General features: G+C 43.3%; 1 protein-coding gene across 1 annotated transcript in view; it reads right to left on the bottom strand.

Annotated features, from left to right (window-relative positions):
- Positions 1–13,431, bottom strand: part of LOC127651536 (ATP-dependent RNA helicase DHX15) — a 53,191-nt gene extending 39,760 nt beyond the window's left edge. Inside the window, exons 1-4 of the mRNA XM_052137806.1 lie at positions 13,272–13,431; positions 11,571–11,916; positions 7,945–8,138; positions 7,634–7,793 (exon numbers count right to left, since the gene is read on the bottom strand). Of these exons, the coding sequence (XP_051993766.1) occupies positions 7,634–7,793; positions 7,945–8,138; positions 11,571–11,916; positions 13,272–13,339 (768 nt within the window). The 5' untranslated portion in view covers positions 13,340–13,431. The remainder of the gene's footprint in view (positions 1–7,633; positions 7,794–7,944; positions 8,139–11,570; positions 11,917–13,271) is intronic.
- Positions 13,432–19,868: the final 6,437 nt, after the last annotated feature.

The raw sequence follows: 19,868 nt of genomic DNA, 5'->3' as shown, positions 1-19,868 counted from the left end.
TCATTGAATGAAGCGAAAGTCGCTCGTGGCTCGAGCACGGCCGGCTACGCAATACTCGTTCCCTCATCTAGAGAGAACCGAGGTTACGTTAGGTAACCGATTCGTTCTCTTACGAGAGGTTCTCTCGTATTGCGTAAGCTAGCTTACGCTACGGGAACCCATTGTCAACGCCGTGCGCGCCAAGCATCCACTGCATGAGCCCCGGGGGTGGGGGGACCCCTTGTGAGTGGGGAAATAATATTTGGAAATCCCGCTGAATGAAGTGAATGGAAATCCCGCTGGACCATGCACACGATGAGGCCATGCTTCTAGTGGAGTGAGCCCTAATGCCCAACGGGCATGGCAGGTCTTTTGACGCGTATGCGGCAGCAATAGCGTCCACTATCCATCTAGATAGTGTGTGTTTCAAGGCGGCGAGACCTTTGGTGCGCCCTCCGAACGAAACGAAAAGCTGCTCAGAGCGTCTGAAAGAGGCGGAGCGCGCAGTATACATCTCAGTGCTCTGACTGGGCAAAGGAGATTGGCGTCGCGTTCGCTATCGGATGCTGGCAGCGCCGATAGGGAAATGACCTGTGCTCTGAAAGGAGTACCGATCACCTTGGGAACATAGCCGTGTCTAGGCTTTAAAATGACCTTGGAGACACTTGGTCCGAACTCAAGACACGCAGCGCTGACAGGCAGCGTGTGAAGGTCTCCCACACATTTGACTGATGACAGGGCAGTCAGAAAAACGGTTTTGAGTGAAAGGTATTTCAAATCCACGGATTGAAGCGGTTCGAAAGGGGGGGCTTTCATAGTTTCGAGTACTATAGAAAGATCCCAGATAGGAACCGATGGGGGGCGCGGGGGGGTTCATCCTTCTAGCTCCCTTGAGGAAGCGGATGACCAGCTAATTTTTTCCCAGTGACTGGCCGTGCAGGGGTTCGGCGACGGCCGCCACATACACTTCGAGCGTGGATGGGGATCTGCCCTTATCCAGCAGCTCTTGTAAAAACACGAGCAGCGATGACACCCCATATGTCCGTGGGTCCAGGTCTCTGTCGGTGCACCATTTTGAAAACACAGACCATTTTGACGCATAGTCTTCTCGTGGAAGGGGCTCTAGCGTGTATGATGGTGTTTATTACCCCTTCTGGCAGAGCGACGGGTAGTCGTTGATCACCCACGCGTGCAGTGCCCAGTGCTCTGGGTGGGGATGCCAGATCGTGCCGCGAGCTTGAGAGAGGAGATCTGCTCTCACAGGGATGGGCCACGGCGCTGTCAGTGACAGCTGCGTAAGCTCCGGGAACCATGTCTGATTCTCCCAAACCGGGGCTATGAGGAGCACCGAGTGACGAGTTTCCCTGATCCTCTGCATTACCTGTGGCAATAGCGAGACGGGAAGTAAGGCGTAAAGCGGGCGGTTGGGCCAGTCCTGGGCCAGCGCGTCCTCGCTTTTCGAGAAAAATATTGGGCAGTGAGAGTTCTCTTCTGACGCAAAGAGGTCTATCTCTGCTCTGCCGAATATGCGCCTTAACTTCTGGACTGTTTGAGCGTGCAGGGACCATTCCCCTGGAGGAATATTGTCTCTGGACAGTCTGTCTGGGCCGTCGTTCAGGTGGCCTGGCACGTGCGTCGCCCTCAGCGAGCGCAGGTGGCACTGGGACCAACTCAGTATGCGTTTCGTCAGATGGAAGAGGTTCCTGGATCTGACACCGCCCTGACGGTTTAGGTAGGATACCACAGGTCTGTTGTCCGAACGGACCAGGACGTGGTGACCCTGAATGACCGGGAGAAAGCGCACAAGCGCGTACTCGACCGCTATCATTTCCAGACAATTTATGTGAAGGAGCTTTTCCTGAACTGACCATAGGCCAAAAACTGGAGAGCCTTCGCAGACCGCGCCCCAACCCGTGTCGACAACGACGCGTCTGTCGAGATGACTTTTCGGCGAGATACAGCTCCCATCGTCACTCCCCGATGATACCATTCGGCCACTGTCCAGGGCTGCAGAGCTGAAATACAGGTCTGAGTCACCTTGATCGGCTGGCGGCCTGTGGCCCAAGCCCGGCGAGACGCGCGGGTGTTTAGCCAATGCTGAAGTGGGCGCATGCGCAGTAAACCCAGCTGAAGTACTGCTGCGGCTGAGGCCATGTAACCTAGCACTCTCTGAAATTTTTTCAGAGGCGTGAGGCTGTTTATCTGAAAGGACGCGGCTAGTCGCTGAACACGGCGCGCGCGCTGTGTAGATAAGCAAGCCGTCATTGCCACGGAGTCTAGTTCTATTCCAGGGAAGGAAATTCCCTGACTGGGCTGTAGTGAGCTCTTGGTCCAATTGACTGCAAGACCCAAACTGTTCAGATGGCTGAGGAGAACTGTTCTGTGAGACAGCAGCTCCGTATGTGACTGTGCCATAATCAGCCAGTCGCCCAAATAGTTCAGAATTCGCAAGCCCTGACTCCGCAGGGGTGCGAGCGCCGCATCCATGCACTTCGTGAAATTACGGGGTGCTAAAGACAGGCCGAACGGAAGGACGGTGTATTGATAAACCTGGCCGTCGGGCGAATCTCAAGAATGGCCTGTGACGGGATTTATCTGAATCTGAAAGTAGGCATCTTTCAGATCGAGAGAGATAAACCAGTCCCCTGGCGCGTATGCGCGAGGAGTTTCCTGATTGTAAGCATTTTGAACGATCTTTTTGCAAGCACCTTGTTCAAACCCTTGAGATCTAATATTGGTCTGAGGCCGCCGTCTTTCTTGGGAACAAGAAAATAACGGCTGTAAAACCCCGACTCGCTCAGCTAAGGCGTGCACTTTCTCTATGGCCCTTTTGCACAGAAGGTTTGCTATTTCTGAACGAAGCATGCAGGCTGCTTCCGTGTTCACAATAGTATCGAGCAGCGCTCTGAAGCGGGGAGGGCGGCGATCGAACTGTAGCAAATAGCCCTGTTTTATTGTGCTTAACACCCATTTGGATATCCCTGGGATAGCTTCCCACACTTTGAAGCGTAACGCTAGAGGGTGAATGGCCAAATCGCCCTGATTGCTGCACACAGCGCGCTGAACAGAATGTGAGAGCGCGCTTACTGTGCTTATGCATGACTGCTCACAGACAGCAGGGACAGGCTGTTCTGTGAGTGACTTTCCGATTGAGGTGAATGGGGAAAGAGTCACATCTGTTAAGTGATGCGCAAGCATAGTCACGGGCACGGGACTTACATACAGAGAAGTGTTTGCTGGCCGTGTGACAGAGCGGGCAGAGAATGGGCGCGCCGACGTATTCGTGAGCGCGTTTATTGACTCTAACACTCGAGCGGGCTGTGTCCGCTTTATGTGAGTGGGCTCTGATCGGGACACGGAAGTGTAATGCTTGTGTGTAGAGGTGAACACTGGATTGTTGGCACATTTTCTACACATAAGGCATGTTTGCTTTTTACAAGATTTCTTTGGGTCGCCGTGAAAACGGCGTTTGAGTGCAGGCAAGCGGGCAGTATCACCGGCTTGTTGGCTGCTGAATCCACCACTGTAGTAGCCTGAGAGAGGGGACTGCCAGGGGCTAAGCTTTGATGGTGGTCCAGCCGCGGCGGGACTGAGCCGTCGTTTTTTCAACAAGGCTAGGAGGACTTCGGTTGCTCAGGTTTCAGCGCAACCTTAGACCGAGGCCCGCGGGGGGGCGGCGGTCTGAGCGCGATCGAGGGCGGCCGCCCTGTCGACGCTGAGAAGTCTGACTTTGTTGAGCTGGGCGCTGTGAAGAGGCTCGTGCAGGAGGCTGGTCACGTGGGCGGCCTGCAGAGGAGCTAGCGCGACGCGGCAGGAAGAGGTTCATGGCTTGGGTGGCTTTCTGGACTTCTGAAAAGCGGTCAACGATGCCACTCACCGCGGAGCCGAAGAGACCGGTCGGAGAGAGCGGTGCGTTGAGGAACGTGGAGCGCTCTGCTTCTCCCATGTCGGCTAGCGTTAGCCACAGGTGTCTCTCGGTCACAGTCAGCGAGGACATGCACTTCCCTAGAGCTTGGGCTGCAGCTTTGGTGGCGCGAAGGGCGAGGTCCGTCGCGCTTCTTAGATCTGTAACAGCCTTTGGGTGCCTGCCTTTCTCATCCCACTCCCGAAGAAGGTCCGCTTTGAAGATCTGTAAGACGGCCATGGAGTGCAGAGCAGATGCGGCTTGGCCGGCGGTGGAATAGGCGTGGCCAACATAGGCGGAAGTTGCTCTGCAGGCCTTAGACGGGAGCACTGGCTTAGACCGCCATCTCGCGGAGGGCGGGCAAAGGTGTGCTGCTACCGAATCCTCGACAGGGGGGATGGAGGAGTAGCCCTTCTCGGTGGCGCCGTCCACCGATCCGAGAGGGGTGGAGACGTGGGAATGGATCCTGGCCGAGAAAGGCGCGTTCCACGACTTTGCAAGCTCAGTGTGGAGTTCCGGCAGGAAGGGAGCGGCCCGGGCCGCGGATGTTGCGCGCCGACGGCTCTGAAGAAAGCAGCCGTCAAGTCTGTTGGGAGCCTGCTCAGGGGGCGGTGACCACTCGAGCCCGAGGCGGTCGACGGCCTGTGTGAGGCGGCGTGTTATTTCCCCTTCGACTCCGGCGCGGGTCCTGCTGGATTCCTCGGCCGAGGCGGCGGCGTGGGAGCCTGACCACTCCTCGCTGTCCGAAGCAATGATGGAACAGCCCTTATCCTCCGCCTCGTCCTCCGAGATGGCCGCAGTGAGGCCGCTGGGCGGCAACTGCGCGTCCCGGGGGGGCGGGGAGGGTGAGAGCGATGCTCGAGGGAGAGGCTCCGGCGAGGCAGTCGCTTCTATCACCGGTTCTGGCAGCCTTTGGGAGCGGCGCTTTTTCCTGCACGGCGGAACGGAAGGCGGCGCGGCGCTTCGGTTCTGAGCGCTTCGAGCCCGCAGGGTCGACATCAGAAGCTCCTCGCAGAGGTCGCATCCGCCTTCAGCGAGGGCGAGCTCTGCATGCCCCAGTTCCAGGCAGAGAGCGCAGATGATGTGGCGGTCTCCGGCGCTGAGAGGGGCGCGGCATGAAGCGCAAGTGGTGCGAGGCATCTTAAAAAAGACGCTCGTTACTCTTTTGTGAAGTTCGTTAAGAACTAGCTTGCTCTAAAAAAGGATATGTCGCCGGATGGCGTAGCTCGCAGGATGGCTGAAGGTGGCGGAGACGGCCGGCTTCTTCTAGCAAGCTTGGACAGCGCTCGATGCCCCTCGAACGGCGACGCGGCTTCCAGTTCAGAGATGCGAAGAGCTTCGCTGAAGAGATGAAAATCAGGGTTCCAGCCTACGAACTACGCTTATATGCACTCTAGCCACGGCCATTTTGGCGGGCTTTGATGCAGTAAGCGCGCGGGCGCCTCTCATTGGACGCGAGTTCGCCCAAGGTCGTCTATAGGCTGCAGCAGTTTCCGCAGAGCAACCAATGAGCTCGCTAGCTAGCCCGCTCAAGGTCTGCAGTTGACAAATGATACAAAATTAAGGATAATTTTTTGGCTTCAATATCTCAGAAAAGATGAATCTTTCCCGTAGCGTAAGCTAGCTTACGCAATACGAGAGAACGTCTCGTAAGAGAACCATGCTTTATATTGAAGCTCTATTCTGACAGTTATGGTTTTCTGCGAGGGAATGTCATAGTCTGGCTCAAGAAACTGTTTGACTTGCTTAAACCCATCTTCCTTGACAAAACTTAAAACACATCTCTCGTGATCTTTTTGATCGTGAATAGTCTTCACACGCAGGGGTACATCTGTGCCTACCTGCTGTGGTGAATACAGTGACGGACTGCCATCTTTCCTCATTCGATTGGTCAAGTTCGGTGTTTAAACTTGATTTCTCATTGTGATGGTGCTATTATGATAGCTCAGTTTCACCAAACAAAGCTTGCACGTGACATGTTGATCACATTGATCAAAGTAATTCCAAACTTCACTGCGCCTGGAGGCAGACGACACCATTCTCTCATCAAATGCAATCATCTTGTGTCACAGCACATGCATTAATTAATAACTGTGTAGGTGTTAAGGATTTAACATGCATTTCACTGTATGTACGGCCAGTAAAGCAAAATTTTGCAAAATCTGAGTGTTGTTATTTTTTGAATAATTATTGCAGAACGAATACTCAAGTATTCAATTACGAGTATTCAACTAATTTTTCCACATTTTGTTATGTTACCGCCTTATTCCAAAATGAATTAAATTAATAATTTTCCTCAATTCTACAAACAATACCCCATAATGACAATGTGAAAGAAGTTTGTTTGAAATCTTTGCAAATTTACAAAAAAAAAACATTCACAGCCTTTGCTCAATCCTTTGTTGAAGCACCTTTGACACCAATTACAGCCTCAAGTCTCTTTGTGTATGATGCTACAAGCTTGGCACACCTATTTTTGGGCAGTTTCTCCCATTCTTCTTTGCAGGACCTCTCAAGCTCCATCAGGTTGGATGGGGAGTGTCGGTGCACAGCCATTTTCAGATCTCTCCAGAGATGTTCAATCGGGTTCAGGTCTGGGCTCTGGCTGGGCCACACAAGGACATTCACAGAGTTGTCCCGTAGCCACTCCTTTGTTATCTTGGCTGTGTGCTTAGGGTCGTTGTCCTGTTGGAAGATGAACCTTTGCCCTGATCTGAGGTCCAGAGTGCGCTGGAGCAGGTTTTCATCAAGGATGTCTCTGTACATTGATGCATTCATCTTTCCCTCGATCCTGACTAGTCTCCCAGTTCCTGCAGCTGAAAAACATCCCCACAGCATGATGCTGCCACCACCATGCTTCACTGTAGGGATGGTATTGGCCAGGTGATGAGCGGTGCCTGGTTTCCTCCAGACATGAAACTTGTCATTCAGGCCAAAGAGTTACATTTTTGTTTCATCGGACCAGAGAATTTCGATTCTCATGGTCTTAAAGAGTCCTTCAAGTGCCTTTTGGCAAACTCCAGGCGGGCTTTTGGCTTCCGTCTGGCCACTCTACCATACAGGCCTGACTGGTGGAGTGCTGCAGAGATGGTTGTTCTTCTGGAAGGTTCTCCTCTATCCAGAGAGAAATGCTGGAGCTCTGTCAGAGTGACCATCGGGATTTTGGTAACCTCCCTGTCTAAGGCCCTTCTCCCCGATCGCTAAATTTGGCCAGGAGGCCAGCACTAGGAAGAGTTCTGGTGGTTCCAAACTACTTAGTTACGGATGAAGGCCACTTTCCTCTTTGGTACCTTCAAAGCAGCAAAAACGTTTATGCAACCCAAGAATTAAAATGTTTGTATTCTGTGACTGCATTTACACTGTAACACAAATTTTGTGTAATATGGCACAGCTCAGATATTGTTGCATGTGTGATTCAAATCATCACGTGGAAAATTCAAAGGATGTCTGAATTATAATATATGTAATAATTATATTAATTTTATATATATATATATATATATATATATATATATATATATATATATAAATAAATATATATATATATATATATATATATATATATATATATATATATATATATATATATATATATGGTCAATTAATATAATTAACTTAGGGCAAATTATCACACCATTTATCAAAGATTGGCTCCCAAAACAAAGCTAATTACAAAGCATCCAATGTGTGTATGAGTGTATACATCAAGGTTGAACAGGTGGAAGTCTGTGAATTTCCTCCATCACATACCTTTAGGTCACTCCTCTGACGGACCACTTCTTTAAGGACGCCCATCAAAATGTCTGTGGCTAGTGTACGCTCGTGAGCCTCGTCAAGAATTATGACACCGTAACGCTCCAGCAAGGGATCGTTCATTGCCTCACGGAGCAACATACCATCTGTCATGTATCTGTGAACAGCAGACACATTATTTGGTCATCTTCAACTTGTGTTATCAGAAACGGCCAAATATCATTCATTTAAAAATTACCAACAATTTTTGCACTTTCACCAACTTCGTAAACCAGGTGTTCTGTATAACTAATTGAACAATAACTTACTTCAGTATGGTCTTTGCAGAGCTACAATCCTCAAATCTGATGGAGTATCCAACTTCCTGCCCCAGCATGACGTCCATTTCATCTGCCACTCTCTGTGCCACGCTCATGGCGGCAACCCTACGTGGCTGTGTACAGGCTACACCACGTTTAGGGCCTGAGAGAGACCTCACCATGTCTACACACCACTGTGGGATCTGAATGGAAACAAGAGTTGACACACAACTGATTAATTCATGTCAATTTACATGTATTCAAAGGAGAGGCCAGGCTACTCAGATCTTCTAAAATTGTCACTATATTTACCAAAACCTCAAGACACAGCCCAACTGAAACTTTAATGTAATGAGAAGCCCCCTGACAAAGGCATGCAAGGTTTGGCTGTCAGAACGACAAACAGGCTCAGCATGGCTTTTCAAAACCATGTGAATTAGGAATGGGTGATATGGCTATAAAAATTATGTAAATCATTTTCAGCCCATTGACAATAAAAAACTCAATAATTATGCATTTTTCTCTTAAATGGCTCAAAAGTTTTTTTTTGTTGTTGTTTCTTTAAATCAGAGTAACCATCATGATACTGAATAAAAATCTATTTAAAAATTAGAAAGGTATGTTTCCCCCCAGTTTTCCACAATTACATTTTCATTGATATGCACTTTTAGGTTAAGATTTATATTTTATATACAATGATACATAATAGCTCAATAAAAACCATTATTACCCTTTGTATAATTTAATAAAAAAAATAAAAAGTGTGTGTGTGTGTGAATGAATAAGGTGTGCTAAAACGAATCCACTTATTTTTTTGGAAACAAACTGAATTTTGCATGAGACTAAATTGCAGCGGGACCCAGTCAATTTTAATATTGGAATTATAATTTCTATTGTGAGGATTAGATTTGGTAGGGTTGCTCAAATTTTTCACTTCCTGTTCCGGTTGCTGATGGACAGGCTGATGGAGAAGGTTAATGAGTTGGAGACCTGCATCCAAACACTAGTTGAGGTCAATGAGAAAGTGAAGCCGGCAGATACTGTTTTGGACGCAGTTAGTACAGCTAGCAACACACACTTTGGTTCTGGCTGTAGAGCCCCCGCAGCAGTGTTTGGGTGACGTCTCGGCAGCATACTCACTTAGCAAAGCAACACCACTCTCCAGTTCCTGTTAGGCATCAGATCAAATTTACAATTGCTGGCTAATGCTAAATATAGATTTTCTAAAATGGTTATTCATGTGGGCACTAATGATGTCTGGTTTCGCCAGTCAGAGATCACTAAATATAATGTTAAAGAGGTGTGTGATCTTGCAAAAACAATGTCAGACACCATGCTCAGGCCACCTCCCTGCACATTGTGGTGACAAGGTTTATAGTAGATTGGTGTCACTGAATGGCTGGATGCCGGAGTGGTGTATGGAAGGATAGTGTCTCTCACTACAGTCAGGCAATAAAAGCTGCCAGGTCAGCATATTTTAGCAAACTCATAGAAAATAACCACAACAACCTTAGGTGTTTATTCACTTATTCCGTTGCAACACTATAGTAATGACTTCATGAATTTCTTTATTGATAAAATTGAAATCTTCAGAAATAAATTCTGTCATAGATCATGAATAGCTAACAAAATGTATCAAAAAGTCAAAAGCCACAACATGTTAAATACAATACCAACTAAGCTCTTAAAAGAAATATCCCCTGTAATCTCAGAACTACTACTAAATATTAACACCTTGCTATCTTTAGGACATGTCCCAAGAATCTTGGCTGCATTTCTCTTCTAGTGTTTAGATTTTATTACTGCAATGACTTGAACTTAAATTGGTTCAAATTGCAGCTGCCAGAGTGCTGACAAGATCCAAGAAATATGATCAAATTAGCAAAATGTGATCTTCGTTACATTGGCTACCTGTTAAATTTCATACAAACTACATACAAAGCTTTGAATGATCTAGCTCCACAGTACTTAAGTGACTTTCTACCACACTAGATTCCATCACGTTCATTACGATCACAAAATTGAGTATAATTCAATAATAGCTCCTAGAATATCAAAATCCAAAAAAGAAGCTAGATCCTTTTCTATTTGGCTCCTAAACTATGGACTAGTCTCCCTAACACTGTTCGGGATGCAGACACACTCACTCAGTTTAAGTTGAGACTAAAGACTAATCTGTTTATCCAGGCATACACCTAATTTATCCATCAACTCACATTTAGGCTGCTTTAGTTAGGTCTGCCGGAAACAGTAACATTTCACATAATCTATAACTCTGCAATAAATTGAATGGCATCAAAGCCAATATTGTGTTATTTGTTTCCATGTCTCAACCACTGGTTTCAGGTTACCAGAGGCGGCCAGATCCAGCTCTGTTCCTGCTTGGGTGTTGGACTCCACTGATACGTGTTGCAAAGTGATGACAACAAACTACAGCCTGTGCTAGCCAGACAACTATTTGCAGTTTAATAATCACATATGACCATTTTAATGTTATTTTGATTTATTGTGTAGCCATGAAAAGATCGTAAAATGAGTCTACTGATACGCTCTTTATGAAACAAAATGGGCAAATAAAAAGCTAATTAAAATCACTACGATACTCGATATTGCTTACTTCTATATATAATATGCGAAATTATTGCCATTATATCGTGACTATTCAATATATCTCCCAGCCCTAATGTGAATCCATAGCACTGCACATGCTTGTTGTAATCCATGTGCAACTAGAGAGTGAATCCAATCATTTGTAGAATTTTCAAAATTTGATTAAATTCACTCACTAGTTCAAAATTCCATTATCAACTGACCTTCATATAGGTAGCTCAGTGTACTACACTCTTAAGGGGGCCGCGCCGCGCCACGTCTAGAACAACTCGCAGGTATCGCACACCGGACGCGCACATTCTATTCGCGGGAGTTCAATTTTTAATCAACTCCTGGTAGAGGTCTAGAAGAGCTGCAGGATGGGTGAGTTTTAACTTGATGTATTATTTATTTTTTATGTTAATTGAATAATAGCTGATGTTTGAACGTTAATCAAGTAAAAGTGTCTATCACGTTGTTAAGTCTGTTATTTTGTTGTAATGTTATCCGTTGTCTTGGCAACTATGTTACATAATACAATAGTATTTATTTAGCTAGCGTTTAACCCGAGTGAAAAGTATGAGAGTATGGTTAGTATGGTAGAGAACTGAAAAATGGCACAACAGGGGAAAATGAAAGATTTAAAAGGGCTATGTTTGTTATATATTTTTTCCAATGACTTTATTTAAGCAGTTAAAATAGGAATGTTAAACTAAATGTATATTGCAGCACAGGGTGAAGTCAGTATGTACATTAACGACGATTTGAGACAAATAAATGTAAATTCAATATACAACTATGTAAATGGCGCTCTGTGGCGCGGCAGGGTTTTGAACAAGGTCCTAAGCCGTAGCTGGGCGCCGCGGACAGACGCTGAATGGCGCCGCCGGTGTGTGTACACTCATAGAGAATAATGTGTTTGAATTTTAAAGACATGGCACTGCGCGGCGCGTTCGGTGTGCGACCCCCTTTAGGCTGCAGCACAACATTCATTAGAGAATTGACACTAGCTTTTATGAAGGTGTAAGTGTCGACACACCACAAACCTGTGTGGTCTTTCCAGAGCCTGTCTCTCCAACCAGCACAAAGCTCTGATGACGGGTGAGGATGTCATTAAAGCGTTCTTTGTACTCCCAGACAGGCAACTGCAGCCTCTTCTTGAGGATCTCGTAGTATCGTGGCGTGTGAGGCAAGTTGGTGAAGGGGTTGATCTGCTGTTGCATGGCGGTCTGCTTCATGGTAGGCAGCCCAATGACACCAGACACACTGGAGCTGAGGGCCACACTCGGGACCTTGATCTCTCGGTCTCTCTCTCTTTCCCGATCACGGTCTCTGTCTCTGTCGCGGTCACGATCCTTCGACCGGTCATCTCGATCTCGGTCACGGTCCTTTCTGAAGGGAATATGAGAAAAAGGGCATAAGGTTTTTAACAACAAATAAAGCTGATTTGTGCTTTCAAACATGGACACTGCCATCTTGCATTAAATTACACATCAAAAAACTGCTTTAAAGGAATAGTTCACCCCAAAATGATCATTCCCTCATCATTTACTCACCCTTATTATGTCTTAAACTCATATGACCTTCTTTCCTTCTGCAGAACACAAATTGTCTGTTTTAGAGGTAGTCGATATATCTGTTTTAATGATTAATCAGAGTCGATAGTTGCTTTCTGGAACTGTCGGTTATCTGCAAAAATCTCTATTGATAGTTTTTTTATATTCCTCATCAATAAGCCTCATCTTGTGAAAAACACACTGTATATATTTTGGTTTGTACTCATCCAAAATCAATTAGATGACTTCAGAAGTCATGAATTAACCCCATGGACTCTTACGACTTTGTGTTCTGCAGAAAACAGTCATATACATCTGGGTTGGGATGAGTAAATTATGTAAGAATTTTCATTTTTAAGTTTACGTTTCCTTTTAATACTCTGGTTTTGGTCTCCTGACAAACCAAAAGTTAATGATGACATTCAACACACTCGTATTTATAGGATTTTCATGACAATTTTATATTACAACTGTGCGTTCTTCACATGCAATTGATTTGACACAGTTGGCCAACTCTTACAAAACACTAACTTGTATAATCTGACAATACGATGCTTAAAACAGCTGGGATTTAGTTTTATTCCATTATTCCACAAACATCTATCAGTCACTCACTCACTTAAATTTTTTACGCCCTAGCGGCGGTAACATCAATTATTCGGCTATGCGCCTTTACAGCTAAAGTAAACCCATTTTCATAACAACCTACTTACTTTTCAATCAATCATATACATTAATATAACATTTAATTTTAGTTCGATAAAAGGTACTCTACTTATGACTATCTAATATTGAAGCATAGTAGGCCGCGCTTTAGCGGGGTGTCAACAACATCCAAACAACCTACTTGGAATCAAATCTAACGATTATGCACACTCTAACACCCCTCAAAAATAACTTTAATTAAAAAGTGAGTGTTTTCTTTCGCACGTGAAGCCGCTGTTGTACACGCGAGCAGACTTAGACAGCACACGTGTTACCGGCACACAACACAGTACTGTGCATGATAACAACATATTTGGTGTTGTGTGCCATTTTAAGGATGTTTAATAGTTTTAATAGTTGCAATATTTAAGAATGGTGGTTTTACAGTCTGTGCATTATCAAAACCACACTCGTAAATGTCACTAAACGTGCTAACAGAGCCTAGACGCTCTTTCAAACGAAACACAGTCCTCCTGCTCAACATACCCGTCAGAAGATCTCTTTTTGCTCGACGAATAGTCATCGCCTAAATCCAGGCGATGCCGTTTTGACATCTCGTAATAGAAACAATACGTAAACGAGGAGAGTTTGATCGGTTATTCAAAACGCAGCCGCAGCGCGCTCTCTATCTCTCCTAAACGGCTAAACGACAAGATGGCGACCGGAAGTGTTACCCTCATCATAATTGTTTTATTTAATTTTGTATTATCCCAAACGTCTTACAGGAAATTGTGTCAAAAATAATAGAACAAGAACAGTAAAAAAAGTAATAAAAAAATTTCAACAATTATTAAATTAAAAAAACAAAAGCCAGAGGGTGAGGAAAAAAATCTATATAAGGTTAAACAATGAAAGCATTTCTTGACTTTTCAATGATTTTTTGTTTTTTATGCCCATCAAAGACATAATATAGAAGTTATAGTCAACCAGAAAAAGTGACAATAGCGGATTCTTACCCAAAAATGTGCATACAAATGTATACAAAATGTACCAAGTGTAGGCTAATAAAGAGATTAACAATGTACTATATACGAGAATTTGCATTGTTATAAAGAACAATAATATGATAAGTGTTTAAACATATTATGACATTTGTTTTTTTCTGAGATAGGTACATAGCTCGTTCCAAAAATGTAACACAAAGACATTCACTAAAAAGATGAACATCGTCTCTTCCATGTCACAGAAAGTGCATTTCTTCTTAATATTTTGAATATTTATGGAGTCTGCTATTACAAGGGTAGCATCTATGTAATATTTTAAACGCGACTTATTTTATTTTAAGAGACCAGACCAAATTCCAATTAACACTGTATAGCATCATCCTTCCCTCATCATTTCACTGAATGTAGAGGAAAATATTATGGACCTTTTTCACACCGGGTTTTGGAAAGCGGCATGAAACGTTTGCAAGGTAAACTTCGACAGCGGTGAATGGGAGATCACAGCAAATATTATTTTCATTAATAATATTAATGAATATTGGGGGATTAACAGTAAAAGAGTAAAAGAGTGGTGGATTAAGAGTAAAATGGGTGAAGATGTTACATTTACTGTGACTCTCAGCAGCTGTAAGAAACCCCATCGCTGTGACAATTCGTTTTTAAAACTAATTCCTGGGTAATATAACACAAATCATAATGTTTTAAATTTACACTCAATATTTTAACTATTTATAATATAAAAAATTGCTAGATGTACGCTGATAAATAAGGCGGAAACGTGTCATCAGTCTGTGGAAAAGGGTGAATGAAGAATAAACATATCCACTTATCTATAGCCTACCTATTATTTATTACAGATCTTACTGTATTTTTGCGCATAAGAGATTATAGAATTAAAGTTTTAAAAAAAAAGAAGAAAGAAGAAGAGAAGTTAACGTTATGCTGCACATGCAGAACCCAGATAATATGTTATACCTTAAATATATATATTTATATAGGCCTACCTTACGCTAGCGCCATCTTTGATTTTAATGGGAATGACAACGAGGCTGCGATGGATAGATTTACAGTCTCTTCAATGGGCTGTACTTTAGTTTAAAGCGTTTTTGGATCATTCCGCGCACAAAACATAAAAATATATTTCTGAGTACATTCAGTGCACAACATTTTTTTTATTCGGATGTGATCAATAAGCTTTTTACAGGTTTATAACGTGCATGCCATTGAAGAGATGGTAAGTCTATCCCTCACAGCCACGTTGTCAATCCCATTAAAAAGCAAAGATGTCGCAGCGTTTGACCCATTGAGTATCATTTCATTAGAGTAATAGTTCACCCAAAAAATTAAATGATCTTATCATTTACTCATCCTCATGCCATCCCAGATTACTTACTTTCTTCTGCAGAACACAAATAAAGATTTTCACAGCTCTGTAGGTCCACACAATGCAAGTGAATGGTGACCAAAACTTTAAATTCCATAAAGGCAGCATAAAAGTAATCCATAAATTCAATGTTTTAATCCATGTGTTCTGAAGCTATACAATCAGTTTTGAGAGAGAACAGACCAAAATATAACTTTTTTCACTGTGCATGTTGCATTGCAATCTCTAAAGACATGATCATGATTTCAAGCTTGATTACACTTCCTTGTGCTTGATGCGCAGAGTGCTAGGAAGTGTAATCAAACTTGAAATCATGATCGCAAAGCAGACTACTGATGTCAAGATTTATAGTGAAAATGGAGTTTTATTTTCGTCTGTTCTCAACCAAAACTGACTGGATCGTTAAGAAGACATGGATTAAACTACTGAGTCTTATGGTTTACATTTATGTGCTTTTTGAAGCTTCAACGTTTTTGGTACCCATTCACTTGCATTGTGTGGATTTACAGAGCAGAGATATTCTTTTAAAAATCTTAATTTGTGTTTTGCAAAAGAAAGAAAGTCATACACAACTGGGAAGGCATGAAGGTGGGAAAATTACAAGATATTTTTATTTTTGTGTGAACTATTTCTTTCATTTTAGCCTACTTTTAAACATTACTATAAAAAGCAATACACACTCTTTTATGGAAAAATAATCTATGCTGAGGTCTACTTTTTATTTGAAAAATACATATAGATCAGTGGCCTATTACGAGATAGGAACTCAGTGGTTCTACTTGGAGGCGTTCACGTCCTCAGACAAGTGATTAGTTTCTGTGGCAACACTTATAATGCCAAAACGGCTATGTTGTTGATAACAGTAACAAGTTTATCACTTTATGAATTCACTTCTATATGTTTTGCAAAATATTTAAGAACAAAAAGAAGGGCTCCAGGCATCAGTGGCATTATAAAATAGCAGAAATATGTTTACTACTGTATATTGATACCTGGCTTTCTACAGTATCGATAACCCCAAATACACACTCAATTCAGTACACATGCAATGTCTTACAGGCGGCTGTATGTGCGCGCACACGTAAGAAGAGCGCTTGCTATTAACGCTTGTATTTCTGGTCAACAAGCCTATGAAGCTAAATCAGTAGCAAAACTCGAGAGCTTGCAACAATAAATATTTGTTCTTGTAAGTTGAAATTTTGATGATACCACTCTTTTTCTGCAAGATGCTAACCTTAGCTCTAGAGTATATACAGCGATTTTCAGGTCTGTTGATGATGCAGTCAACATGGGATTGCATCATATCCTGCAACAACTGGATAGACTGGGGACATAAGGGATCCTTTTTGTGGACTTCAGTTTGGCTTTCAACACCATCATCACAGCTATTCTCCAGACTAAGTTAAACCAACTCCAAGATGATGATGAGTCTACATACAGAAAGGAGGTTGAACGGCTGCCTCACTGGTGCAGTCATAACAACCTTGAGCTCAACACACTCAAAACAGTGGGGATGATTGTGGACTTTAGGAGGAAAACCCCAACACTGACCCCCCTCACCATTCTAAACAGCAATGTGGCAGCTGTGGAGTGCAACAAAGAAAATAACATAAATAAAAAATATCAATAAATAATCAGTGTTTTTAGTAAACTATATAAAGAAAAGAAAATATCGGAAGGAAAATATGGTATGGATGGTTTGTTTCCTGATATCAAACATCATTTGAATAACATTTTAGAAAGGGTTTTGATGTGCATTTTAAAAACCCACATGACAATGAAAGAAACCAGAATATGCAGCGGGTGTGATCTGCACTTTTTCTGTCAGAGGGGCACAAATGAAGGGACTGGGATGACTTCAATACTCAAGTGCACTTGCATGTTTCAGATTGTGCGTCCATGCAACACTCAGCTGTGCGTGTTTGGATTGGAGGCTTGTTTGAATTTGCCTTGGTGGTCACTCAAGCGAAATTTTGGGCCTCAAAAGTGTATTCAGTGACATTTTCTTGCGTTCTAGACATGCTTTTCATCTAATGACATGGGCAGCTGTCAGTGTAAAACCATGTGTTTCATAATTTCTCTCAGTCACACATGAAGCCCTGACCACTAATAGCCATGCGCACATGGATATTAACATACTGTATTTAGCGGGTTCAGTTTGGCTCAGTGGTTGAGGCTCTGGTTTACTGACAGGCTACTGAAGGTTGGGGTTAAAGCCCCAGCACTGCCAAGATGCCACTGTTGGGCCCTTGAGTAAGGCCCTTGACCCTATCTGCTCCAGGGGCGCTGTATCATGGCTAACCCTGCACTCTGACCCCAGCTTAGCTGGGATATGTGACAAAAAATACATTTCACTGCAAACATTTTTATATAATATGTGACCAAAATAAAGGCTTCTTCTTCAACATACACAATGTATATACAATGCGTTTTGTTTTTTTGCTTGTTATCCCGTTTTCTAAAGCCAAACCAATTCCACACCATGGAAGATGCACTTTTTCCTTCATAATCTCCTCTAATCTTCTCATTCAAATAAATCTGAAGAATGAGCATTCACACCGCCTCACTCATTTATCTGACAGAGTGCGTACGTGTTATGTGTTGTACACATTTCTCATGTGGCAATTCTGTGTTACCGCAATAGAGAAGATAATCCAAAATGTATACTGGTTGGCAAATTTCTATCGGTTTATCACGTCTACCGGTATATACTGTCCCACCTTTATGGCTTTTTATGAAGAAAAAAAAACGAAAAACAAATTCATATCAGGACATGTTCAGACAAGTGGCTTTGGCTCCTTTGTGTTTTTATGCCAATTCCTCCTGAGTTTACTTAGTGTATGTAAAGTTCTGACCCACTGGAATTGTGATATAGTTAATTAAAAGTGAAACAATCTGTCTGTAAACAATTGTTGGAAAAATTACACATGTCATGCACAAATTAGATGTCCTAAATGACTTGCCAAAACTATAGTTTGTTAATATGAAATCTGTGGAGTGGCTAAAAAATTTGTTTTGTTTTTCTCCCCAATTTGGAATGCCCAAATCCCAATGCACTCTAAGTCCTTGTGGTGACGTAATGACTCACTTCAATCAGAGGACGAATCTCAGTTGCCTCCACGTCTGAGACCGTCAATCCACGCATCTTATCACGTGGCTTGTTGAGCATGTTACCGTGGAGACATAGCACCCGTGGAGGCTTCACGCTATTCTCCGCGGCATCCACGCACATCTCACCACACGCCTCACCGAGATCGAGAACCACAATATAGAGACCACAAGGAGGTTACCCCATGTGACTCTATGGTCACCCCCAGGGTTGGACTGCGAAGAGAAATCTCCCAGGATTTTACATAGCAACTGGCCCAAAAGTTGTTGAGGGGGGTGGGGCGGTGTTTGCTGTCCTTTCTGCATATCGCAGCGCCATTTTGTGGTCAATTCTGCATAACGCGGAAACAAAAGATTCTTACAGTCACTTTTACAAGTGCTTGAATTGAACAAAAGAAAATAAAAATTAACTCCATCAAGTCTGCCATCCTCCCCTCCTGGCGCTTTCTCTTAAATTCAATTCTGAGGTGCCTCCTCCAGAGAATGCAAGCAGCCAATCAAAACAGCATCTTTGGAGAGGGCCAGTAAGCAGCCAATCAATACAGAAATTGCAGAGAGGGCCAACAGTCAATAGCATTTAAAAAAAAAAAAAAAAAAAATTTATTGCATTTTAACAAGAACAAAAAATAATTTACATACAAGAGTACATATAACCATACATGTCAAGGGTACAAAATAAATAAATAAATATAAAATAACCCAAAAATAAATAAATAAAGAAAGGCATTTTACAGAAAAAAAAACTTATACCTATTAAATAGCTGTAAAGTTTTCCCTAAAGTGATTTAACTCGGTAAACACGATGGAAAATTTTATATGAAACCTCTTTCACTTTATTTGTGATGCAATATTTATGAGTGTCATCCAAATTTTACTCCAATCAAAACGTTTTTTAAATAGAAAGAATTCCAATGAGTAGTAACAGCAAGTATATTTTTAGATCGAAGAAGAGAACGCAAGAAAATATTATTACATCCAGAACTTATGAAATCCTTGCCCTGCAACTTGATACAAGCAGTAAATTCTTCAACTGTTTGTAAAGAATAATTATTATTACATTCTAATAGCCTCAACATTTCCTTGGGAATTGCATGTAAAACCAAAAAATATTGGATAGGATCAACTGAAAAGAAATAAATATGAACAAATAGCATTTGTTCACACATTACTTTGAGCCCCGCACCCGACCGTTAGCTGGCGCATAAAGACTAAACTCTTGTGTGTTAAAGACTAAACGACTCGGTTACTAACGTAACCTCGGTTCCCTGAGAGGAGGGAACGAGTATTGCGTAAGTAGCTTACGCTATGGGAAAACTCAGTTTCTCGAGAAATATTGAAGTCTTTATGTAAAACGCATTGCAGCTGCACAGCAGACAGCAATGAGCGAGGCAGCTCGGTCATTGGCTGTGCTGCGGCAACTTGCTCGAACCAATGACGGGGCGACTCTGAACGCGCGACCAATGAGCGCACTTCGCGCCCACGCGCTCAGAGCCCGCCAAGATGGGCGTGGCTAAGGCTATATATTAGGCGCCCGTCATGAGAGTTCTTTAGGTTCAATCGACTGAAGCGACTGACCAAGCACAAGCACGGCAGCTTACGCAATACTCGTTCCCTCCTCTCAGGGAACCGAGGTTACGTTAGTAACCG

This window comes from Xyrauchen texanus, chromosome 1, assembly GCF_025860055.1.
Source record: "Xyrauchen texanus isolate HMW12.3.18 chromosome 1, RBS_HiC_50CHRs, whole genome shotgun sequence".
Classification (NCBI taxonomy): Eukaryota; Metazoa; Chordata; class Actinopteri; order Cypriniformes; family Catostomidae; genus Xyrauchen; species Xyrauchen texanus.
This window is presented reverse-complemented; position numbering and strand designations above follow the sequence as displayed.